The sequence below is a fragment of the Diabrotica virgifera genome, chromosome 2 (genome assembly GCF_917563875.1).
Source record: "Diabrotica virgifera virgifera chromosome 2, PGI_DIABVI_V3a".
Classification (NCBI taxonomy): Eukaryota; Metazoa; Arthropoda; class Insecta; order Coleoptera; family Chrysomelidae; genus Diabrotica; species Diabrotica virgifera.
Window position 1 is genome coordinate 22,495,234 of NC_065444.1, and position 19,861 is coordinate 22,515,094.

The 19,861-nt window shown below is 34.6% G+C and overlaps 2 protein-coding genes across 2 annotated transcripts in view; one reads left to right on the forward strand and one right to left on the reverse strand.

Moving 5' to 3' along the window:
- LOC114333573 (uncharacterized) overlaps positions 1-5,701 on the forward strand; it is a 48,458-nt gene extending 42,757 nt beyond the window's left edge. The window contains exons 14-16 of the mRNA XM_028283468.2: positions 2,843-3,117; positions 4,093-4,373; positions 5,504-5,701. Of these exons, the coding sequence (XP_028139269.2) occupies positions 2,843-3,117; positions 4,093-4,373; positions 5,504-5,607 (660 nt within the window). The 3' untranslated portion in view covers positions 5,608-5,701. The remainder of the gene's footprint in view (positions 1-2,842; positions 3,118-4,092; positions 4,374-5,503) is intronic.
- A 1,465-nt stretch (positions 5,702-7,166) lies between these two features.
- Positions 7,167-19,861, reverse strand: part of LOC114333572 (host cell factor-like) — a 28,779-nt gene continuing 16,084 nt past the window's right edge. Inside the window, exons 8-11 of the mRNA XM_028283467.2 lie at positions 17,933-18,847; positions 13,311-13,469; positions 12,957-13,152; positions 7,167-7,383 (exon numbers count right to left, since the gene is read on the reverse strand). Coding sequence (XP_028139268.2) covers positions 7,301-7,383; positions 12,957-13,152; positions 13,311-13,469; positions 17,933-18,847 — 1,353 coding nt within the window. The 3' untranslated portion in view covers positions 7,167-7,300. The remainder of the gene's footprint in view (positions 7,384-12,956; positions 13,153-13,310; positions 13,470-17,932; positions 18,848-19,861) is intronic.

Sequence of the window (19,861 nt, forward strand, 5' to 3'; positions counted from 1 at the left end):
TTTACCGTATATTTATAACATAAAGTTTTACAATAAAAATAATCAATGATCAAAAACTAAAAAATATTTTCATTGTTCACAAAATAATGTCGTGTTATTATGAATAATTCTTTTACTTTTAATGTAGGTGAAAATTATTAATTTTAATAAATTGGAATAATGTGACTCTAAAAAGGAATAATGTTTGAAATGGTTGTTTAAGTTCTTAAATAATAATTGTTCTGTTAATTCTTTTAATATTTGGATATTAACAATATTAATATTAATACGTTTATTAACGTTTATGTGGCACTGTAGCACTTTTTCGGCAGTAGAGCAAATAATAACAACATCTTTGGATGGAAAAGTTAAATTTAATGTATCTCGTTGGTTGATGAATGATGCCAACAAGTCTGCTCGGTGTTCTATAAGTGCGTTTACACAATCTTCACATTTCAAAATTCTCGATATTTTATAAATGACATATTCTGAAATGTATATAATAACTTCTCTCTTGTAATGTGTAAATGATAAGTTCCTTAATTGAAGTGATATAAAATTTGTATTGGATATGTCATCGTTATCATCAACACATTCGTCTTCAACAATTCGTTCTCTGCCACAAGACTTATTAATTATTTTTTTAGGAGCCATAACTGTAATCAGTTCTAAAGGAATACAATTTCCTCTAAAACTATTCCTTAGTTCTAAATGTTTTAACATTTGTTTGTAAGCTGCCTTAAACTGTTTAGCAGTTGGATTATTGTTATAACCCCCCATTGATCTAATTAACCCAAAAAAAAGTTTTTTTGTATTTATTTTGTATATAGTTTTGTAATATTTTTTTAAGTTATATTACATTGCATTAATATAAAACATATTTAGAATCAACAACTAACAGACTACGACATCTTGAGCATATATTAAAAAAAATAAACAAAGCAACACAATGCTAAAATAAGTAACTCGGTACTTTTTACAATTACAAAAAATCTGGCATAATACCACCCTGGTGTCGAATGTAAACAAAGCGGCATAGGAATTTGGAGCTTCGAACATTATCGGCGGTTCCCGTCACGATACGAAGCTAATGTCGACTCCAATTGGTGGAATCGCTTAGGTAGGGATAAAGAAGAATATGGCACGCTGCGCAATGAACGATGTTACAATCATATTTTATTCTTGAAATGATACAGTTGATTTATACAAACGAATGTAATGGCAGATGCACAAGTATATTCTTCTTCTTCTGTAGCCTGTTTGCATCTACTTCTGGACAAAGGCCTCCCCATGAGTTCTCCATTCTTCTCTATTTTGTGCTATTTGGAGTTTTTCCCCATTTTTGCTTTGATGTCATCTAGTCTATATCTGGAATCAATCCTTGCATTATCCATTACTTCTAATACGGCTCAGAGTTCTATGTAATCCAATGCCTTATTGTAATCCACAAATGCTAGATGAAGAGGTTCATTGTATTTGTATTCGTTACACTTTTCGATAAGTGTCCTTATTGTCTGAGTAGGTTTTCTATGGTACTATAACCTTTGGGGAATCCCGCTTATTCAACAGGCTGGTAACTATTGAGTTTATTTGATAGTCTGTTAGTAATTATTTTGTTTTCCTTTTGTACGGATGTGGTAACAGGCTTATTGGTCTGTAATTTTCGAGTTTGTGTTTGTCTCCTTTCTTGTGTAGTAAAAGTACCTGCGCATTTATGAATTTGTGCACAAGTATGCAAGTCAATAAAAAGAGAAAGAAGAACTGTCTAGCGCAGGGGTCACCAATTATATTCCATGAGGGTCCGTTTCGAAATCCTATGACACTTCCGGGGTCCGACTTTAATGCTACTTGTTTCTGTCTTTTTAGTATCAGTATTATTATCAGTATATTTTGAACAAAGTATTATTGTAAATTACTACTGAGAATATTTTAAAAGTTAGGACTTTATATTTTGAATGTTAATGACGTCTTTCTCAAGTTTTTTGACATCTTCAGTTTGTATAATATGTAGTTATTAAATTTTTTTAAATTCAGTTATTGAGGCAGAAATTTACAATAAATAACCATAGCACAAAATGGTAATTAACATGTTATCTTTTCTACACTAGTTTCAATGCAAGATGTTTGTTGGAAACTTTATAAATCTGAAAACTATTTTAATTAAATACATAGCTGAAAAGTATATGAGAAAACGCACTTGAAATTGTATATAACAATAAGGGAAAAACTCTTTACAAAATTAAGTTATCAGTGGGAAGCATGACATTTTTTATTTTGTACAACCTATCTGAAGTTTTCTTCTTCTTCAGGTGCCATCTCCGCTACGGAGGTTGACTCTTTTAATTTTTGAAGCAGTAGCTCTAAATAGTTGTTTTGAGCAGCATCCAAACCATTCTCTCAGGTTCTTGAGCCATGAAATTCGTCTTCTTCCGATGCTTCTTCTGCCATCTATCTTTCCTTGCATTATGAGTCGTAGGATGCCATACTTCTCGCCCCGCATCACATGTCCGAGATACTGTAGCTTTCTTTCTTTAATATTGTAAGTTCTGAAGTTTGGAGTGAGCTTAGTGCAACTGATTCTCATTAGGGAGTTGAGATATTTTCATCTGTTAATTGAGATCTGTACCGATTTTTAATAAAGTTCATTCTTGAAAAAGTGGCCTCACACACGTAAGTTAAGCCAAATATAATACATAATTTCATTGTCGAAGATTTTCAAAATTGCCAAACACTATATTCTGAATTTAATGGCGGTCCACATAAAAGTAGCCCACGGTCCGGATGCGGATCGCGGTCCGTCATTTGGTGACCTCTGAATCTAGCGTATCATTTTTAACCTTGATTTATTTATTCATCTTTTCAGACCGACCTGTACCAACAAGAATGTGGCCCTGAGAATCCTCTTCGATGCCACGTGGGAGATCTCTCAGCCCGACTGGGAACTATAGACATTGGCTTAGAAAGGAAAGTTTTTACCGATTCAAACTTTCCACTAGAAGGCGACGTAACCGCTATTGGAAGATCTATCGTCATATTGGCACCAGATAGAAGAGGAGAAAGATACGCTTGTGCGAATATCGAACCGGACTATGATATTATTAAGTATGCTAATATTGAAAAGCCACCAAGGTTTGTCGTGTAAGTATAACATTATTTTATAGAAAGACCATTTTTAAAAAATAAATATGAATTAACAAAAACTACCAATCATCATCATCAATCGTGCTAAAGCCCTGTAAAAGAGCCTCGACCTTCTTAAGTCTATTACGCCAGTCAGTTCTATCCATTGCCAACTCCAACTGTTGCCAGTTTGCTGTGCCCATTTTTCTACCATCCTCATCCACACCATCCTTCTATCTGAGTTTTGGCCTACCCCTATTTCTACTTCCCACAGGTTGTGACCTAAGGATTCTTCTAGGAGAGTTGTTCTACTGTGATCTTGCTATACCGTATGTTAGACATGCGATTCAGTGTACGGAGAATAGGGCCACTGCAATCTAAATGAGAATTTTGTTGACAACGTTGCCGTTCTCAACGGCAGCGGCTGTGAAAGGTAGTATTAGACAGGTACTTGTAGAGGGTTATCGCTGTTAACTGCTGTGAAATACTAAAGGAGGATTTATTCATGATAATTCATAGAATGGCAATCCCTGCCCATCTTAGTCTTCCTATTATTATAAGAGATACTACGTCTTTACCACCAAATATATACATATTTATATCTGTGGTATATCTCGTACTTGTACCTTCTCCTCCAAAGACCATTTTCACAGATCCTACCGAATATTCCTCTTAGCATCCTTCGTTCAAATATAAGCAGAAGGTTTTCATCTGCCTTCTTCATGTTCCCATCCATTAACATCGGCTTTAAGCCGTTTCAATTTTACAACTTAACAATGTAAATTGCATATTAAATCCAACCACTTAGGTTCTGGGGCTATTAAGCAAGTATAAGAGTTCACTGAGGATGAAATGATAGGTCCGAAAACGTTTTGAACATTTACATAACCCATTTGGATTTTTTAAAATTTTTAATTTTGAATTAAAACTATACCTATTACCAAGGAGTTTTTATTTGTTTAAATCTATAAATACGCATTCTTTCCTTTACAGGGCTCAATTTATTGAAGATATTAGAGAAGTGATGGGGATCCCGGAGTGGTTCTTGACAGTTGACAGTAGAAAAACCAGATCGTTACATAACGACGGCTGCGTACAACTTCTTTTACATTTTAAGGGACCAATCGCTGAGAGGCTAGAGCAAGATTTTAACAAATTGCTATTACATGGAAGGCTAGATGCGCCAAGTTTATACATTCCAGGATATATAAATGAAAAAAGGAAGGTTAAAATCGCATACAAATTGTGTGGTACAAAAGATCCAAACGAAAAAAGTAAGTGTTTTAAATTACAGGTCTGTATTAATAGCTCTATTGAAGGAGTACATCTTGAACTAAGTTTTGGGGGAGAACGCTTTAGAAATTTTAGTCCTGTCGCCAGGGGGGTACAACGGCCTCCTTTATTCAGATGGACTTACCCAAGTTTTTTTTATGTATTTTGACTCGTAGAACACGAATTTTTTGGGTAACAGTTGATCTGGATGTCGATAAAGTTGTTATAAACAAAGAACTTGAGGAAATACATAACAGCGATTTCTCGCAAAACAAAACATTTTTTTGTATTTTTTGGGTCATTCTAAACAAAAAATATTGTGACAAGTTTTTCGTAGGATGCATAGTTTTCGAGATAAACGCGGTTGAAAACCGAAAAATGCAATCTTTTAACCCGAATAGTTTTTGATTAAAAAAGAAAATAGCAATTCTGCTTACCGCATTTGAAAGTTGCAATTTATTATTTTATTGTTAAACAAAGCTATAAACACATAGTGTTTCCCGTGGACAATACATGCGTTTTAACGCATGCTACGTAGAAATTGCCTCGCTTGCACTTGTATCTACTCTACCTACTCGTTCGATTTTAAATTAGAATTCATTGAAAACATCACTCAAACACTATGTGTTTATAGCTTTGTTTAACAATAAAAAAATTAATTTTGAGCAATGCAAATAATCAAAACCGATAGTATTTGACTTTAACTTTCAAATGCGGTACCTAAGCAGAATTGCTATTTTCTTTTTTAATAAAAAGTTATTCGAGGTCAAAAATTGCAATTTTTAGATTTTTTTAAAGTTCAACCGCGTTTATCTCAAAAACTATATATCCTACGAAAAAACTTGTCAGAACATTTTTTGCTTAGAATGACCCAAAAAATACAAAAAAGGTGTTAGTTTTGCGAAAAATCGCTGTTATGTAATTCCTCAAGTGCTTTGTTTACAACAATCTTATCGACATCCGGATCAACTGTTACCCAAAAAAATCGTGTTCTACGGGTCAAGATACATAAAGAAAACTTGGATAAGTCCATCTGAATTAAGGAGACCGTTGTACTTGTACCCCCACTGGCGAAAGGACTAATTTGTTTGCATTTACGATATTTTCATTTAGTAACAAAATTATATTTTAGGTAGAAGAAAGAATAGCTTTTTCTCTAGATCCAAAGCCAGCGTCGCAAGTTTGACTGAATTAACCATCGTCGTCTGTTTAATATTGACGTACATGTTATGTTAATGAGTTAAATGTATATATTGTAATTATAGCTTTATTTATTTTAACATTGCTGTAAAGAAAATTTGTAAGAAATAAAGGTTTTTCTAAAAATAAAGATTTTTAACGGAAATCAATGCACAATACATATAGGAAATTTGCAATAATAGGTTTTAACAGTTGTAAATAACAGGGTATGCGGGAATAAACTTAAGAAAATGATAGGTACAACAGAAAATTACGTCATTTTATATTATATTATATTGGATTCAGAATTTCCTATCTGATAGGTATTTCCGAGTTCGTGTTGGGGAAGCATATTCATCAGATAAACCTGTCAAGAGCGGAGTTCCACAAGGATCGGTACTTGGACCACTTCTCTTCTGTGTCTATACAAGCGATCTTCCACTCATTATATCTAGTAAGGTTTCCATTTACGCTGATGATACCAAGTTGTACGTTAATCCTATTGTTAACCAACATGTTCTTCAACATGATCTCGATACAATATTGAAGTGGTCCTTGGAATGGTTACTTCCTCTAAACATTGAGAAATGCGTTGTACTACACATTGGCAAGAACAACCCGTCACTACCGTACTTTATAAATGGACATCCCTTAAGCTCGGTAACCTCCCACAACGACCTCGGAGTGATAATTAACAGTGACTTAAATTGGTCGGAGCATATTGTGTCGGTGTGTAAACGTGCAAACTCGAAACTATTTCTGATACGTAAGTGTTTTACACGTATTTCTTTAAATTCCATGTGCAGACTTTATTCAATATACGTCAGACCTACTCTTGAGTTTGCAGGACCGGTTTGGAATCCAGATCTCGCTCGTGACAAGGTATTAATCGAAAATGTGCAGCGTAAAGCTACAAGACTCGCATTCGGCCGCGTAAGACCTTGTTATGAAGATAGACTCACCATGGCTCATCTAATGACTTTCGAGCGTCGACGTCTTCGAGGTGATCTAATTTTGTGCTTCCGAATTCTGAAATACAACTTTGGAAACCTAAATACCATGTTTACCATAAACCGAGATGATAGATTAAGAGGCCACCAATACAAATTAAAGAAGGAGCAGGCAATAGCACGGTCCAGAGTAAACTTCTTGCCTAACAGGATATTTAATATTTGGAATAATTTAGATCGAGACACCATATCAGCAACTACAGTGAATACGTTTAAAAACAGACTGGATACGACAATATTTCATACATAAAAATTGCACGATGTTAAATTTTCTATGGATATTTTACTAATATCTCTTATTTTATGTAACTGTCAGTAGTTATTTTACATTGTTATTTTTCTTTGTTTTTGGGCATAATAGGAGCTTGCTCCTCTGCCCTTACTTGTTATGTAATAATAATAATAATAATAATAATTTAAAAACCTGAATAATAAGGAAAATAGTTGAAACTAAGGCTTAAAATATGTAAGGACGGAAAGAAACATATACTCAGATAAAATAATCATCATCATTTAGTCAATCGCGTCCACTGCTGGACGTTGGCCTCCCCCAGTTTCTTCCATTGTTCTCTACACATTGAAATTGTTAAGACATAAAACTGAATCTCAACCAACTGGATTTTATTAATATACTATCATAACTAAAACAACACTTTTTCCACTGTTAATACATTTGAACACTTAACATTTAAGTTAACATCACTTATAACGTTCCTACATTCCCAAAACATGGTATATTCTTACATTCCTTCCTTACCAAACTTTACTTTCTTAACTGCTAGCGGTTGGGATTCTGCCAGACGCTTTGATTTGGACGATGGATCTGAAAGAAATTACTTAATGGATAAAAATCTATCTAAGATATTTTTTTGATTCTTTCCTGAGGAAGAAACTGAGGAGCTTTCCTCAGCTTTTCAGGAAAAGATAAAGGAGGAAGAAGATTTTGGACAATTTTAAGAATTAGAATTACTTATGTTTTTTCTACAGCAATAATAATGTTACAAGATACAGGTATTTTAAAATATGATAATTATATAGTAAGCGCCAGGCTAGTAGACACACGGGTACCTAATTGATAGGCTTGGGCTAATCCGGCCCGTTCTCACCTGTGACTTTCATGTGTCATGTCATGAAACTATTAAGACATCATCATCATCATCATTCTCTTTGCCATATCCCTATGCGGGGTCGGCTTCCCTAATTGCATTTCTCCACACAATTCTATCTTGGGCCATATCAATGTTAATCCCCTTTACCAACAGGTCCTGCCTTATCGTCTCCCCCAGGTCTTCTTTGGTCTTCCTCTCCTACTCCTTCCAGGAATCTGCACTTCAGCTATTCTTCGTATTGGGTGGTTAACGTCTCGACGTTGAACATGACCAAACCATCTTAACCTATGCTCTCTCATTTTGGCATCAATTGGTGCCACACCTAGACTTCCCCTAATATACTCATTTCTAATTTTATCCTTCTTTGTCACTCCACTCATCCATCTAAGCATTCTCATTTCCGCCACATGCATTCGCTGTTCCTCTTTCTTTTTCACTGCCCAACATTAAGTTCCGTACATCATAGCTGGTCTTATGGCTGTTTTATAGAATTTTCCCTTCAGCTTCATTGGAATTTTTCTGTCACACAACACACCACTCGCTTCTTTCCACTTCATCCATCCAGCCCTAATCCTACTGCATGCATCTCCATCTATTTCTCCATTACTCTGTAATACCGATCCTAGGTACTTAAAACTATTGCTTTTACAATCATTTCACCATCCAAAGATACCATTTTATTTGTAGTAGCTCCATCTTTAAATGAACATTCCAAATACTCTTCTGTTTTTGTCCTACTAAGTTTTAAACCTTTTTCCTCCAGAGCTTTTCTCCACTGTTCCAGTTTTTGTTCTAAGTCTCTTTCACTATTTCCTACTAACACGACATCATCAGCATACATTAAGCACCATGGAATGTTACCCTGTATTTTCGCTGTTATCTGGTACAAAACTAATGAGAATAAATACGGACTAAGCACAGAACCTTGATGCGATCCTACTTTCACATGAAATTTATCAGTCTCTCCCACACCTGTCCTAACACTAGTCGTTACTCCCTCATACATATCCCTCACAATCTTTACATATTCACCAGGGACTCCTTTCTTATTGAGTGCCCACCACAGAATCTCTCGAGGAACTCTATCATATGCTTTCTCAAGATCAATGAATACCATATGAGCGTTTGTTTCTTTACTCCTGTATTTTTCCATCAACTGCCTTATAATGAAAATTGCATCTGTTGTTGACCTACCCTGCATAAAGCCAAATTGATTCTCGAATATTTCGGTCTCTTCACGTATCCGTCTATCAATTACTCTTTCCCATATTTTCATGGTGTGGCTAAGCAGTTTTATAGCCCTGTAGTTTGTACATTGTTGTATATCTCCCTTGTTTTTGTAAACAGGTACCAGTATACTGCTTCTCCATTCGTCTGGCATTTGTCCAACTTCCATAATTCTATTAAATAGACCTGCTAGCCACCTTGTTCCTGTCTCTCCCAATGCTCTCCATACTTCCCCAGGAATATCATCTGGTCCTACCGCTTTTCCTTTTTTTATTTTTTGAAGCGCTTGAGCCACTTCCTCGTTGGTTATTTTGGTGACCATTGCTGCTACTGTCTCCGTTGACTCTACAGGCTGTCTGTCAAATTCTTCATTTAATAAGCTGTCAAAGTACTTTCTCCATCTCTTTTTGACATCCCTTTCGTGAACTAGTATTTTATTATTTTCATCTCGGATACATCTAATCTGATTAAAATCTTTTGCTTTCTTTGCTCTCTGTTTGGCTATTTTATATATCTTCCTTTCGCCTTCCCTGGTATCAAGTTGATCGTATAGGTTTGAATACGCTTCTGCTTTAGCTTTTGCTACTGCTACTTTCGCTTCCTTTTTGGTGACCATATAGTTTTGAAGATCTATGTCCGATCTGGTTTCTTACCAATTTTTATATAATTTTTTCTTCTCTTTTATTTTTCCTTGTACTTCATTTGACCACCACCAAGTCTCTTTATCTTCAAACTTCTTTCCTGACGTTTTCCCAAGTATTTCAATAGCCGTCTCTCTAATAATATTGGCCATTTTTCTCCAAATTGTGTTAGGGCTTCCTTTCATGTTCCAACATATTTTTTCTACTATTCTTTCCCTGAATAGACCTTCCTTCTCATCTTTTAGCATCCACCACTTGATTTTTTGTGGTCCTCTCCGATATTTTTGTTTAGTTTCGCTTTTTACTTCGATGTCCAGAACAAGCAGCTTATGTTGTTGGCTTCCTGTCTCACTAACTATTACCTTGCAGTCCTTGCATTCACGTATGTCTTCTTTCCTTATCATGAAGTAGTCTATTTGGGATTGATGTTGTCCACTTTTGTAGGTAATAAGTTGAGTTTCTCTCTTTTTAAAGAATGTGTTAACAATCGCCATATCCAATGCTGTTGCTAATTCTAGCATGTCATCTCCAGCTTTATTTCTAGTTCCAAAGCCTAATCCCCCATGTATTGTTTCATATCCTGTCTTGGCTTGGCCCACATGTGCATTGAAATCACCTCCTATTATAACTTTCTCCTCCGCTGGAATATCACTCAGTATGTCTCCCAATTGATGATAGAAAGCTCTTCTTTCATTCTCACCCAGACCTGTTTGAGGAGCATACACACACACACACACACAACATTCAATACCTCTTTATCAATTACAAATTTCACTGACATCATTCTATCACTCGTTCTTACAACTTCTACTACGTTATCTTTCATTTCACTATCAGCAATTATACCAACTCCATTTCTAGTGTTACTACTCCCTACATACCACAATTTATATCCATCACCTAGTTCTTTCGCCCTTTGTCCTTTCCACCTAGTTTCTTGAATACAAGCAATTTGAACTCTTCTTCTTTTGAGCGCATCCACTAACTCCAGACTCTTACCTGTAAGACTACCAAGATTCCAAAACCCTATCCTGATTTTTCTAACCTGTAATGGTGTTCCCCTGAGATAGTCCTCACCCGGAGATCCGAATGGAGGCTCATTTTACTTCCGGAACATTTTACCTCAGGAGATGCCATCATTTCAGTATAAGTTTTTATTTCGTTTGGAGAAGGTCTTTTCATTATTATGGCCTGAAAAGATTTTTGGATATTTGATGCCTGAATGCCTTTTCTATCAGCACCATACCCTGCCCTGTCCTGCACGTTTAGCCAATACACCACCAATGCAACCAAAGTGCAGTATTACCCCACACCCGCCTGCATTTTTCTGTATAGGCCAGGATCCCTACTGTAAGGACTGCCCTATAAGCCAATGTATTGTTGCCCGTATCCCGCCACTAGGAGGCACGTACTTCATTCGGGATACAGGTAACTATTAAGACAGTTTTACATTATGCTATTTTCATGCTAGACAAGAGCCATGCAGGACAGATCATGCAACTGCGCATGCCCACGCGCTATTTCCATGCAATTCCTGTGCTAGACGAAAAATGGACCGTGATCGTGTCACGTCAAAACGGTTTCCAAACAAAGCAAAAGTTTGACGTCTGTCAATTGATTATACACGTGATTTGTGTAATCATTTTTAATTTTATTTTGTTTTAACAATCATTGCACATTTTTTCTAAAGACACAATCCTTGTTAGTCGTATCAATCATATTGCTTTTAATTTTATAAAAATGTCCTCACACAAAATCGAGGATTTACACGCTACATAGTACTTACTGCGTTTCTTCAGGTTCTTAACCAGTCCTATTTGGAAATATGGTGGTAAATATGAGCATTGGTTACAATAACGGGTACTTAACACATTACCATTTTGTAAAAATTAAACATTCTACAAGCAATATATTCCAATTATAAAAACGAAAACAAACACCATGTGTAAATGTGTGAATTTTTGCTTTGTTTGGAAACCATTTCAGAGTAGCCAACATTGATTTGACATCACGACTATCACGGTCCATTAAAACATGTTCTATTTTTCATGCTATTTTCATAGAGGTATATATTAACATAGAGTGAGCCTTCACTCCGCGCGTCCTGACGACAAGATCTCTTCGACTGGTTTGCGCTATCTCTTTCTAGCACATTGTACCGAGAAACTAAGATGACATTAAGGTGTGAGTATAGGCACGGAAGAGGAGGACAACTGTCGCAGCTTAATATGCGTAAGAGTGAAACAGCACTAATCCAAAGAAAAAAGATGGTGTCGTCACTTCGCTCTGAATGACACTCTCTCTATGTCAATATATACCTCTATGGCTATTTTGATGCAAATTTCATGTTGCCAATATAACAAAATTTATACATAGTTTAAAATAAAACTTAACCATATTGTGTAAATTTAAATGTTATTTATTGAATCTAATAATAATTTGTGACTTATACTTGAATATATTTAGTGTTAAACTGAAATTTCCAAGCGAACTATCTAAAATTAATGTTTTAGTATATTTCTTGTGTTGGCAACAAATAAAGTGGTATCAAAAATTGCACATAAATAGCTCAGAGATATGCCATGCAAGACGGACTTGCATAGCCTAGATGTAAAGCTGCTTTTAAAAATAATTGATTCCATACAAAAAATACATTAATTAATAACATTGTTACTCTGCTTTAAAAAAGCTTTATTCAAACACCAACAATATTACAATACTTATAACATTACAACTTTAACACAATGACAACTATAACTTCAAATAAAACTGTCCCATAAACTGTTAACTTTCTATATTAATATTCGGGTTATATACATTTTCTGACATTCTAGATGTCACTAGACATAAAAGTAAACGGTGCAACCAGTGAAGGGTCTTGGACTATATTAGATTAATGTACCCGTGTGTCTAGTAACGTGTCTGTATAACGTATGTACAGTCCGTCTAATATACTTACCGTTGCACGTCACTATCTACGTCAGATATCTAAGTTGATATTGTTGACCAATTACAAAAAATTCTTAAATTCATTTTAAATTAAATATATCACACAATTTTTGCGAAGTGGATTAGACAACAAAGCAAATTTATACAAATTAAATGAACCATATTATTGTGTATTTCTATAAGTTAACATTAATAGAAATCTACGCGTATATAATAAAATATGTCTAGTGGCTGTAATTCCAGTGTACTAGGCAAAATGATTCTAAAAAAGAACACACCTACCGCCTAAATATTTCGTGTTGGTATCATGTGACTTCACGGGCTATGACGCGGATGACGTGCAACGGTAAGTATATTAGACGGAGTATATGCATTACAAAAGTTATGTGACTCTCTGAAGAAAGAACACGAGAGAAAAATAATTAAAAAAGATTTTAGCATGTATATATCCATCCATAATATTATCTTACCTTGCAACCATCTAACCTCCTTGGCATGTCCGTAACCTTTTTCATTTTTAGCAGCAATACGGAATATTATTGCTGTTTTAGTTGTTTTGTCTATGTGAGCGGTGGACAAAGATGCATTACTTATCATGCACTTACTGTTCGGGCCACAGTAAACTCGTACAAAGGCCAGTTGACCAGGACTAGGATTAACCTTATACTGAAAAAAAAAAAATATTTCAAAACTTATTCGAACCTTCCAGAGCGCGTCATTTAATTTCTCGTGAGCTGGTGCGTGACGTACGATCCCGTGCTTTTGTCGTAAAATTTACAACAGCGCGCACTCTGGAAGATTAAAAAAATAAAAATAATCCGTACCTTTGCTCTAACAGCCAAATAAACCGAATATTCTAATATTTCACCATGGCTTGCACTAGGGGGTTCCCAAGACAGATTTGCGCCGTCAACTAATTTGCTTATTTTTATTGCAGAAGGGGCACCAGGGACTCCCGATACACAAGTTTTATATTCTGATACCTGAATCAAAAAAGAAGGGCATATAATGTTTATTGCTTTGGGAAAATATTAATTTTTACATAACAAAAAACAAACAAATAGTGTCTTCATACTGTAATATATTATACAGGGTGTCCCGAAAAAATTGGTCATAAATTATACCACAAATTCTGGGGTCAAAAATAGGTTGATTGAACCTCACGTACCTATATACAATAGTGAACACAAAAAAAGTTACAGCCCTTTGAAGTTACAAAATGAAAATCGATTTTTTTTCATATATCGAAAACTCTTAGAGATTTTTTATTTAAAATGAACATGTGGCATTCTAATGGCAGCAACATCTTTAAAAAAAATTAAAGTGAAATTTGTGCACCCCATAAAAATTTTATGGGGGTTTTGTTCCTTTAAACCCCGCAAACTTTTGTGTACGTTCCAATTAAATTATTATTGTGGCACCATTAGTTAAACACAATATTTTTAAAACTTTTTTGCCTTTTAGTACTTTTTCGATAAGCCAGTGTTTATCGACATATTTTGAATATTTATCGAATCCACCACATAGTTGTATATGGTTAAGTACTATTATAGAGACCTGTTAATAATCTGAAAATTTATTTATAATTTACATTTTTAGGTATATTTTGAAAAAGAAGCCACATCTCGACAAAAGGTGACTGGTCAAAAAAAGACTAAAAGACAAAAAAGTTTTAAAAACACTGTGTTTAACTAATGGTACCACAATAATAGTTTAATTGGAACGTACACAAACATTTGGGGGGTTTAAAGGAACAAAATCCCCATAAAATTTTTATGTAAATATATTAAAAAAGAAGCCGCATCTCGATAAAACTGGCTTATCGAAAAAATACTAAGAAGTAAAAAAGTTTTAAAAACGTTGTGTGTAACTAATGGTACCACAATAATGAATTAATTGGAACGTACACAAAAGTTTGGGGGGGTTTAATGGAACAAAACCCCCAAAAAAATTTTTATGGGGTGAACAAACTTCACTATAATTTTGTTTTAAGATGTTCCTACCATATGAATGATACATGTTCATTTTCAATAAAAAATCTCTAATAGTTTTCGATATATTGAAAAAAATCGATTCTCATTTTGTAACTTCAAAGGGCTGTAACTTTTTTCCTGAGCACATTTGTACTTAGGTAAGTTAGGTTCAATCGAACTATTTTTGACCCCAGAATGTGTGGTATAATTTATGACCAATCTTTTCGGGACACCCTGTACAGTTTCATATTGTATACCAAAACCTTCATATCAAACAAGAGGGACCAAAAATGAGATGTGGAATAAAGCCTGAGATAACGTAGAAAATTTTATGGGGTACAGCAAAAAGAAAAGAAGCTTGAAAACAATTGATGCTATGAGATGCAAAGTGGCCTAACCCACAACTCACAATTTTACCAAAACGCTTTTATTACATTAAAGGTATCTCTTATTTACGTATTTTCAGATGCAGAGTAGCTAAAGCAACCAATGTTTCTTAAGCCACTGCATCTGAAAATAAGGGATAACTTTAATGCAATAAAAGCGTTTTGGTAAAAGTACCCCGTACAAACATATTGGAAATTAGGTCCAGTGGATTTCGTTCATACTTTGGGAAAATACTCTTTGAAGCATCCTGATAAAAAGTTCTCATGTGCACAACTCAATCGTATGAAGGATTCTCAAGATATAGAGGCACAAACTCGGAAAATTATAAGATTGACTGGGTATTCCAATTCCCTGAGTTACTGGTTATCTGGCAACATGTAGAAGTTTGGATCAAGGAAAAGTACTAGTAGTCTAGGATTTTTTCCTGGCTATCCAATGGCGACCTTTACTTTGACCTTGAACTTGAAAGAACGTCATCTTCTAGAGTTTCGAGGGTTTTCGGCATTAAATTGATATAAAAAGATTACTAATGGGTTTTTGGGATAGCTAAACACGAATATGCCATCAGAATTGACCTCCGGATTACGTGGTGGCCAGGGCCACTTCAAGGGACGTCATCTTCTAGAGTTTCGATCGTTTTCGGCAGTTAATTGATACAAATGAATTACTGGAGGGTTTTTTGAGGTCGCCAAACACGATTTGCCACCAGAACAGACTCCCGGAGCACCTGGTTTCCAAGGTCAATGAAAGGCACTCCTTATAGCTTATAATTTTAAAACGATTCATCTTGGAACAAAGTCGTATAAAAATAAAACAAAGATAATTAAATTTTCTATCAGATACGATTGGTTAAAAATGTCTTAATTTAACACCCTTACTGCAAAATAACAATAAATATAAAATAAGGGGTCAAAACAAGCCTGTCTTTATTCAATGTTTTTCCATCACTTAGGTTACACTTGGAAAATTCCTAATTCGCTTAGAAAATTTTGGTAATGTGCTAAAACCGTCCACCAAATTTCATTAAAATTGACTTACTAGATTTTGCATAATAATTTTGCTATCTAAACTTTTTTTAAAAAATTAAAATTGTTTAAAATCTTGCACAACAAAAACTAGAACATACAAAGATTTCTCCACCTATCTAATGCACTTATCGGATTATTTAAGCAACCTCAGCAATTTTTTAAAGTTATAAACAATTTTTTGGCTTATAAACAAATTAGTGTTGTGTCCAGCAGAGGGTGCTACGGGCTCCTTTATTTAGATGGACTTACCCAAGTTTCTTTTATGTATTTTGACCTGTAGAACACGATTTTTTTGGGTAACAGTTGATGCGGATGTCGATAAGATTGTTATAAACAAAGAACTTGAGGAATTACATAACATCGATTTTTCGCAAAATAAAACATTTTTTTTGTATTTCTTGGGTAATTCTAAGCAAAAAATGTTCTTACCAGTTTTTTCGTAGGATGCATAGTTTTCGAGATAAACGCGGTGGAACTTTAAAAAAATCGAGAAATTGCAATTTTTGAACGCGAATAACGTTTGATTAAAAAATAAAATAGCAATTCTGCTGACAGCATTTGAAAGTTTAAGTCAAATTATACCGGTTTTAATTATTTGCATTGCTAAAAATTAATTTTTTTATTATTAAACAAAACTATTTGTTTATAAGCCAAAAAATTGTTTGTAATTTTAAAACATTGTTGAGGCCCCTTAAATAATCCGATTTTAAAAATGAATAACCATTTTCAATTTCGTTGCAAAACGAAAATACAGCCGAACCATATTCCAGTCCAATCAGAGAGTGCTGCAAGCACCTCTACCGGTTTCGAAACTTATTAGTCCTTTATCAGGAGGCACATATGCTGCTCTCCCTGATCCAACCAAAACAAACCCCAGCGTGCAGTCCCGAATTGCAACGAACGAAATGGCATAGATGCCCTAGCGGCAACTGCTAGCAAAAGACTAAGTTTTCACTCTAATGGCATATAACATATCCCACCAGAATGAAAACAATGGGAACCTTCTCTGGTTACACCTCCGAGGCTTCTACAATTTGCAAAATTGGCTTGCAAATTGTAGAAGCCTCGGAGGTGTAACCAGAGAAGGTTCCCATTGTTTTCATTCTGGTGGGATATGTTATATGCCATTAGAGTGAAAACTTAGTCTAATCCGATTTTAATTCTGTAAAGTGTATTAGATAGGTAGAGCACCTCTTTATATGTAAAAAATTAGCCAACTTCTAAAGGGTCTACTTTTTGTTCAGAAAGATTTTAAAAAATTTGAACTTTTTTAAAAACATTTACATTGCAAATTTATTATGCAAAATCTATTAGGTCGATTTTAATGAAATTTGGTAGACCATTTAAGTAAGTTATAAGAATTTTCTAAGCGAATTACTAAGGTTCTAAGTGCCACCAAAGTGGCTAAGAAACATTGAATAACAACAGGAGTATTTTGTCCCCTTATTTTGTATTTATTGCTATATTGCAGGAAAGGTAATACCTTAAGACATTTTTGACTAGCCGTGTTTCATACAAAATTCAATTATCTTTATTTTATTTCTGTACGACATTGCTCCAAAACGAAGCGTTTTAAAGTTATAAGCAAAGAAAGCAGAAAAAAATCGATGTTTTTCGAAATTTTTTAAATATTTTAATTTTTTTATTAATGTTCCGGGCATATTTGAGAAGGAGCATAAGTCAATTATTATTACTGAAGGTGTCACCTAACTTTATCTGCAAAAATCCGAATGCCACCTCTCACATCCAAAAATACACGTTTTTTTACAGATTAGTCCTGGTATATGACACAAAAAGAAGAAGAAGGATATTATAAACAAATGCTGACAGAAGATGGAGCAGAATTAAACTTAAACATATTGATAGTTTCCTAATACTCCGGTTTATATATACACCAAAAGTTTGTATGCTAAGTAAGTCTGATTCATTACGTCAATCGGAATAAACTAGCGACTTACCCAGTTCTTATGGGGTACGCTACCAAGGAGAGCAAAATACTTTTCATACTTATTAAAAATAAAATTGGATTAGAAGTAAAAACATTTAGTTGTCACCTACCTCACTCCAATCGCTTCGACCGAAGAAGTTAATAGCAGCGACTCTGAACTTGTAGGCAGTACCGGGTTCAAGACTAAAGCCTGAAGGATCAGGTACGGTATAAGGCAAAGTGTCCAAGGTCAGGTCAGCATCTTGGTCTTTTAACAAAAAATAATTCCGTACATCACAACTATTACCCCTAATGATGCGAACAGTATACCAAATGTCTTTAGAAGGCTGTTCAGGACCCTGTGCATGGTTTTCAGACCTTTTTAACTCTTCATAATGATCCAAAGCAACAGAAGCTAATGTAGCTAAAGGATCATCAGTAGTGGTAACTGGTGCTTTTTTAAATTCAGAAGTTAAATCATCTGGTTTTAAAATGTTAATATTCTGATTATGATCTTTGAGATAACTTGGATCAACTACTGATTCCATACAACTACCTGTTTCACTTTTCCCTGTATTATCAAAACTGTTCTCTCCTGTATCAGACTCCTTTTTACTTTCCATCTCTTGTTTTGCAGTTACGTCTATGTCCAAATTTCTTTGATTTTCTTCTAGGGATGTTGTACCAGATGATTGCTCGTTATTGTCAAATTTTACTTCGGATTCTAATTTATCTTTGATATCTGACCTTTCTCCAGTTTCTAATTTGCTGGCAAAGTTTGTGGCTACATTAGTTTCTAGACTGTCCTCAGTTTTTTCTATTTTTTCTGGTATTACTTCATCTTCAGATTTTGTTTCAGATTCAGGTGTTATTTTTGGGTCTAAGCTCTCTTCAACTTCTTTAGTTATCGAATCTAACGGTAACGTATATGATTGAGTTTGAACTGGTGCAATTGCCCTTGACAAAGTCGTCACTGATGAGACTACCGGTATTGTGGTTGCTGGGGTTGTGAATGCAACAGATTGGGTGGAATCATACTTTTGTATCTATAAAAAGAAAAGAGTACTCTGACGTCCTTAGAATCAAATAAATAAAAACAGAATGCATTTTAGGACCCAGCTTACGAAAACGGTTAATGAGTATTGGAATATAGACTACAAAGTATTTGAAGTAACCTAGATGAGGTGTTGAAAGAAATTAAGAGACTTAGATTATAAAAATCCACGAAGAAAATAAAATTCCTGTAGCTGGCTGTATACCATAAATCACAAAAAATACAGGATCCTTTGTAAAAGGTATATTTAAAAGACCCCAATAAGGGTTACATCACAAAACAAAACGTTTTCGGATTGACAGGTAATCCATCATCTGTGTTAAGCCAATAGCAGAGAACAATAACCACAGAGAAACGACACGATCGTACTTGAAACGTGTACCGTTTTTGAAGACGCATGCGCGAACCTGGTTGCTTTATGTGTTCCCAACACATGCTAATTCCAGCTAATTCTGTCACTCAAGTTGTTTTGCGATAGTCCCTAGGCGTGTATGGTAAATACTTGGCTTAACAAGTTTGTTTGAGCATTTATATAATAATTATAATCGTTAAAATGTCTGGTTACTCGTGTGTGGTTCACGGATGTTCCTCTGCGACAGGAAGAGGAATAAGTTTATTTAGATTTCCTAAGAATAATAACAGGTAATTGTTATTGCTTTGTAATTTTTACATATTAGTTATTAGGTATCTAATATTAATTTGACTTGATTAAATATTATTGATAATAAATCATGAAGAAAGTGATTCATTTCCTTGTATACATTACCCCTACGTAATGCATAAAAAAACTAAACTTCGCTCTACCAAGTAAGGGATACAAAACAGATGTTGTCCGGGTGTCATCGCATTCCAAGATATTCTATTTTTACGAAATAAAAATATATAGATTTCTATACACGACAATTTCTGATTTACACGACGCAAACCAAATCAAAATACTATTCAAACTAAAAATTGTTAGAGACATAATTGGGGCGGTAATTGGGAAAATCTTGCCAATGATTCT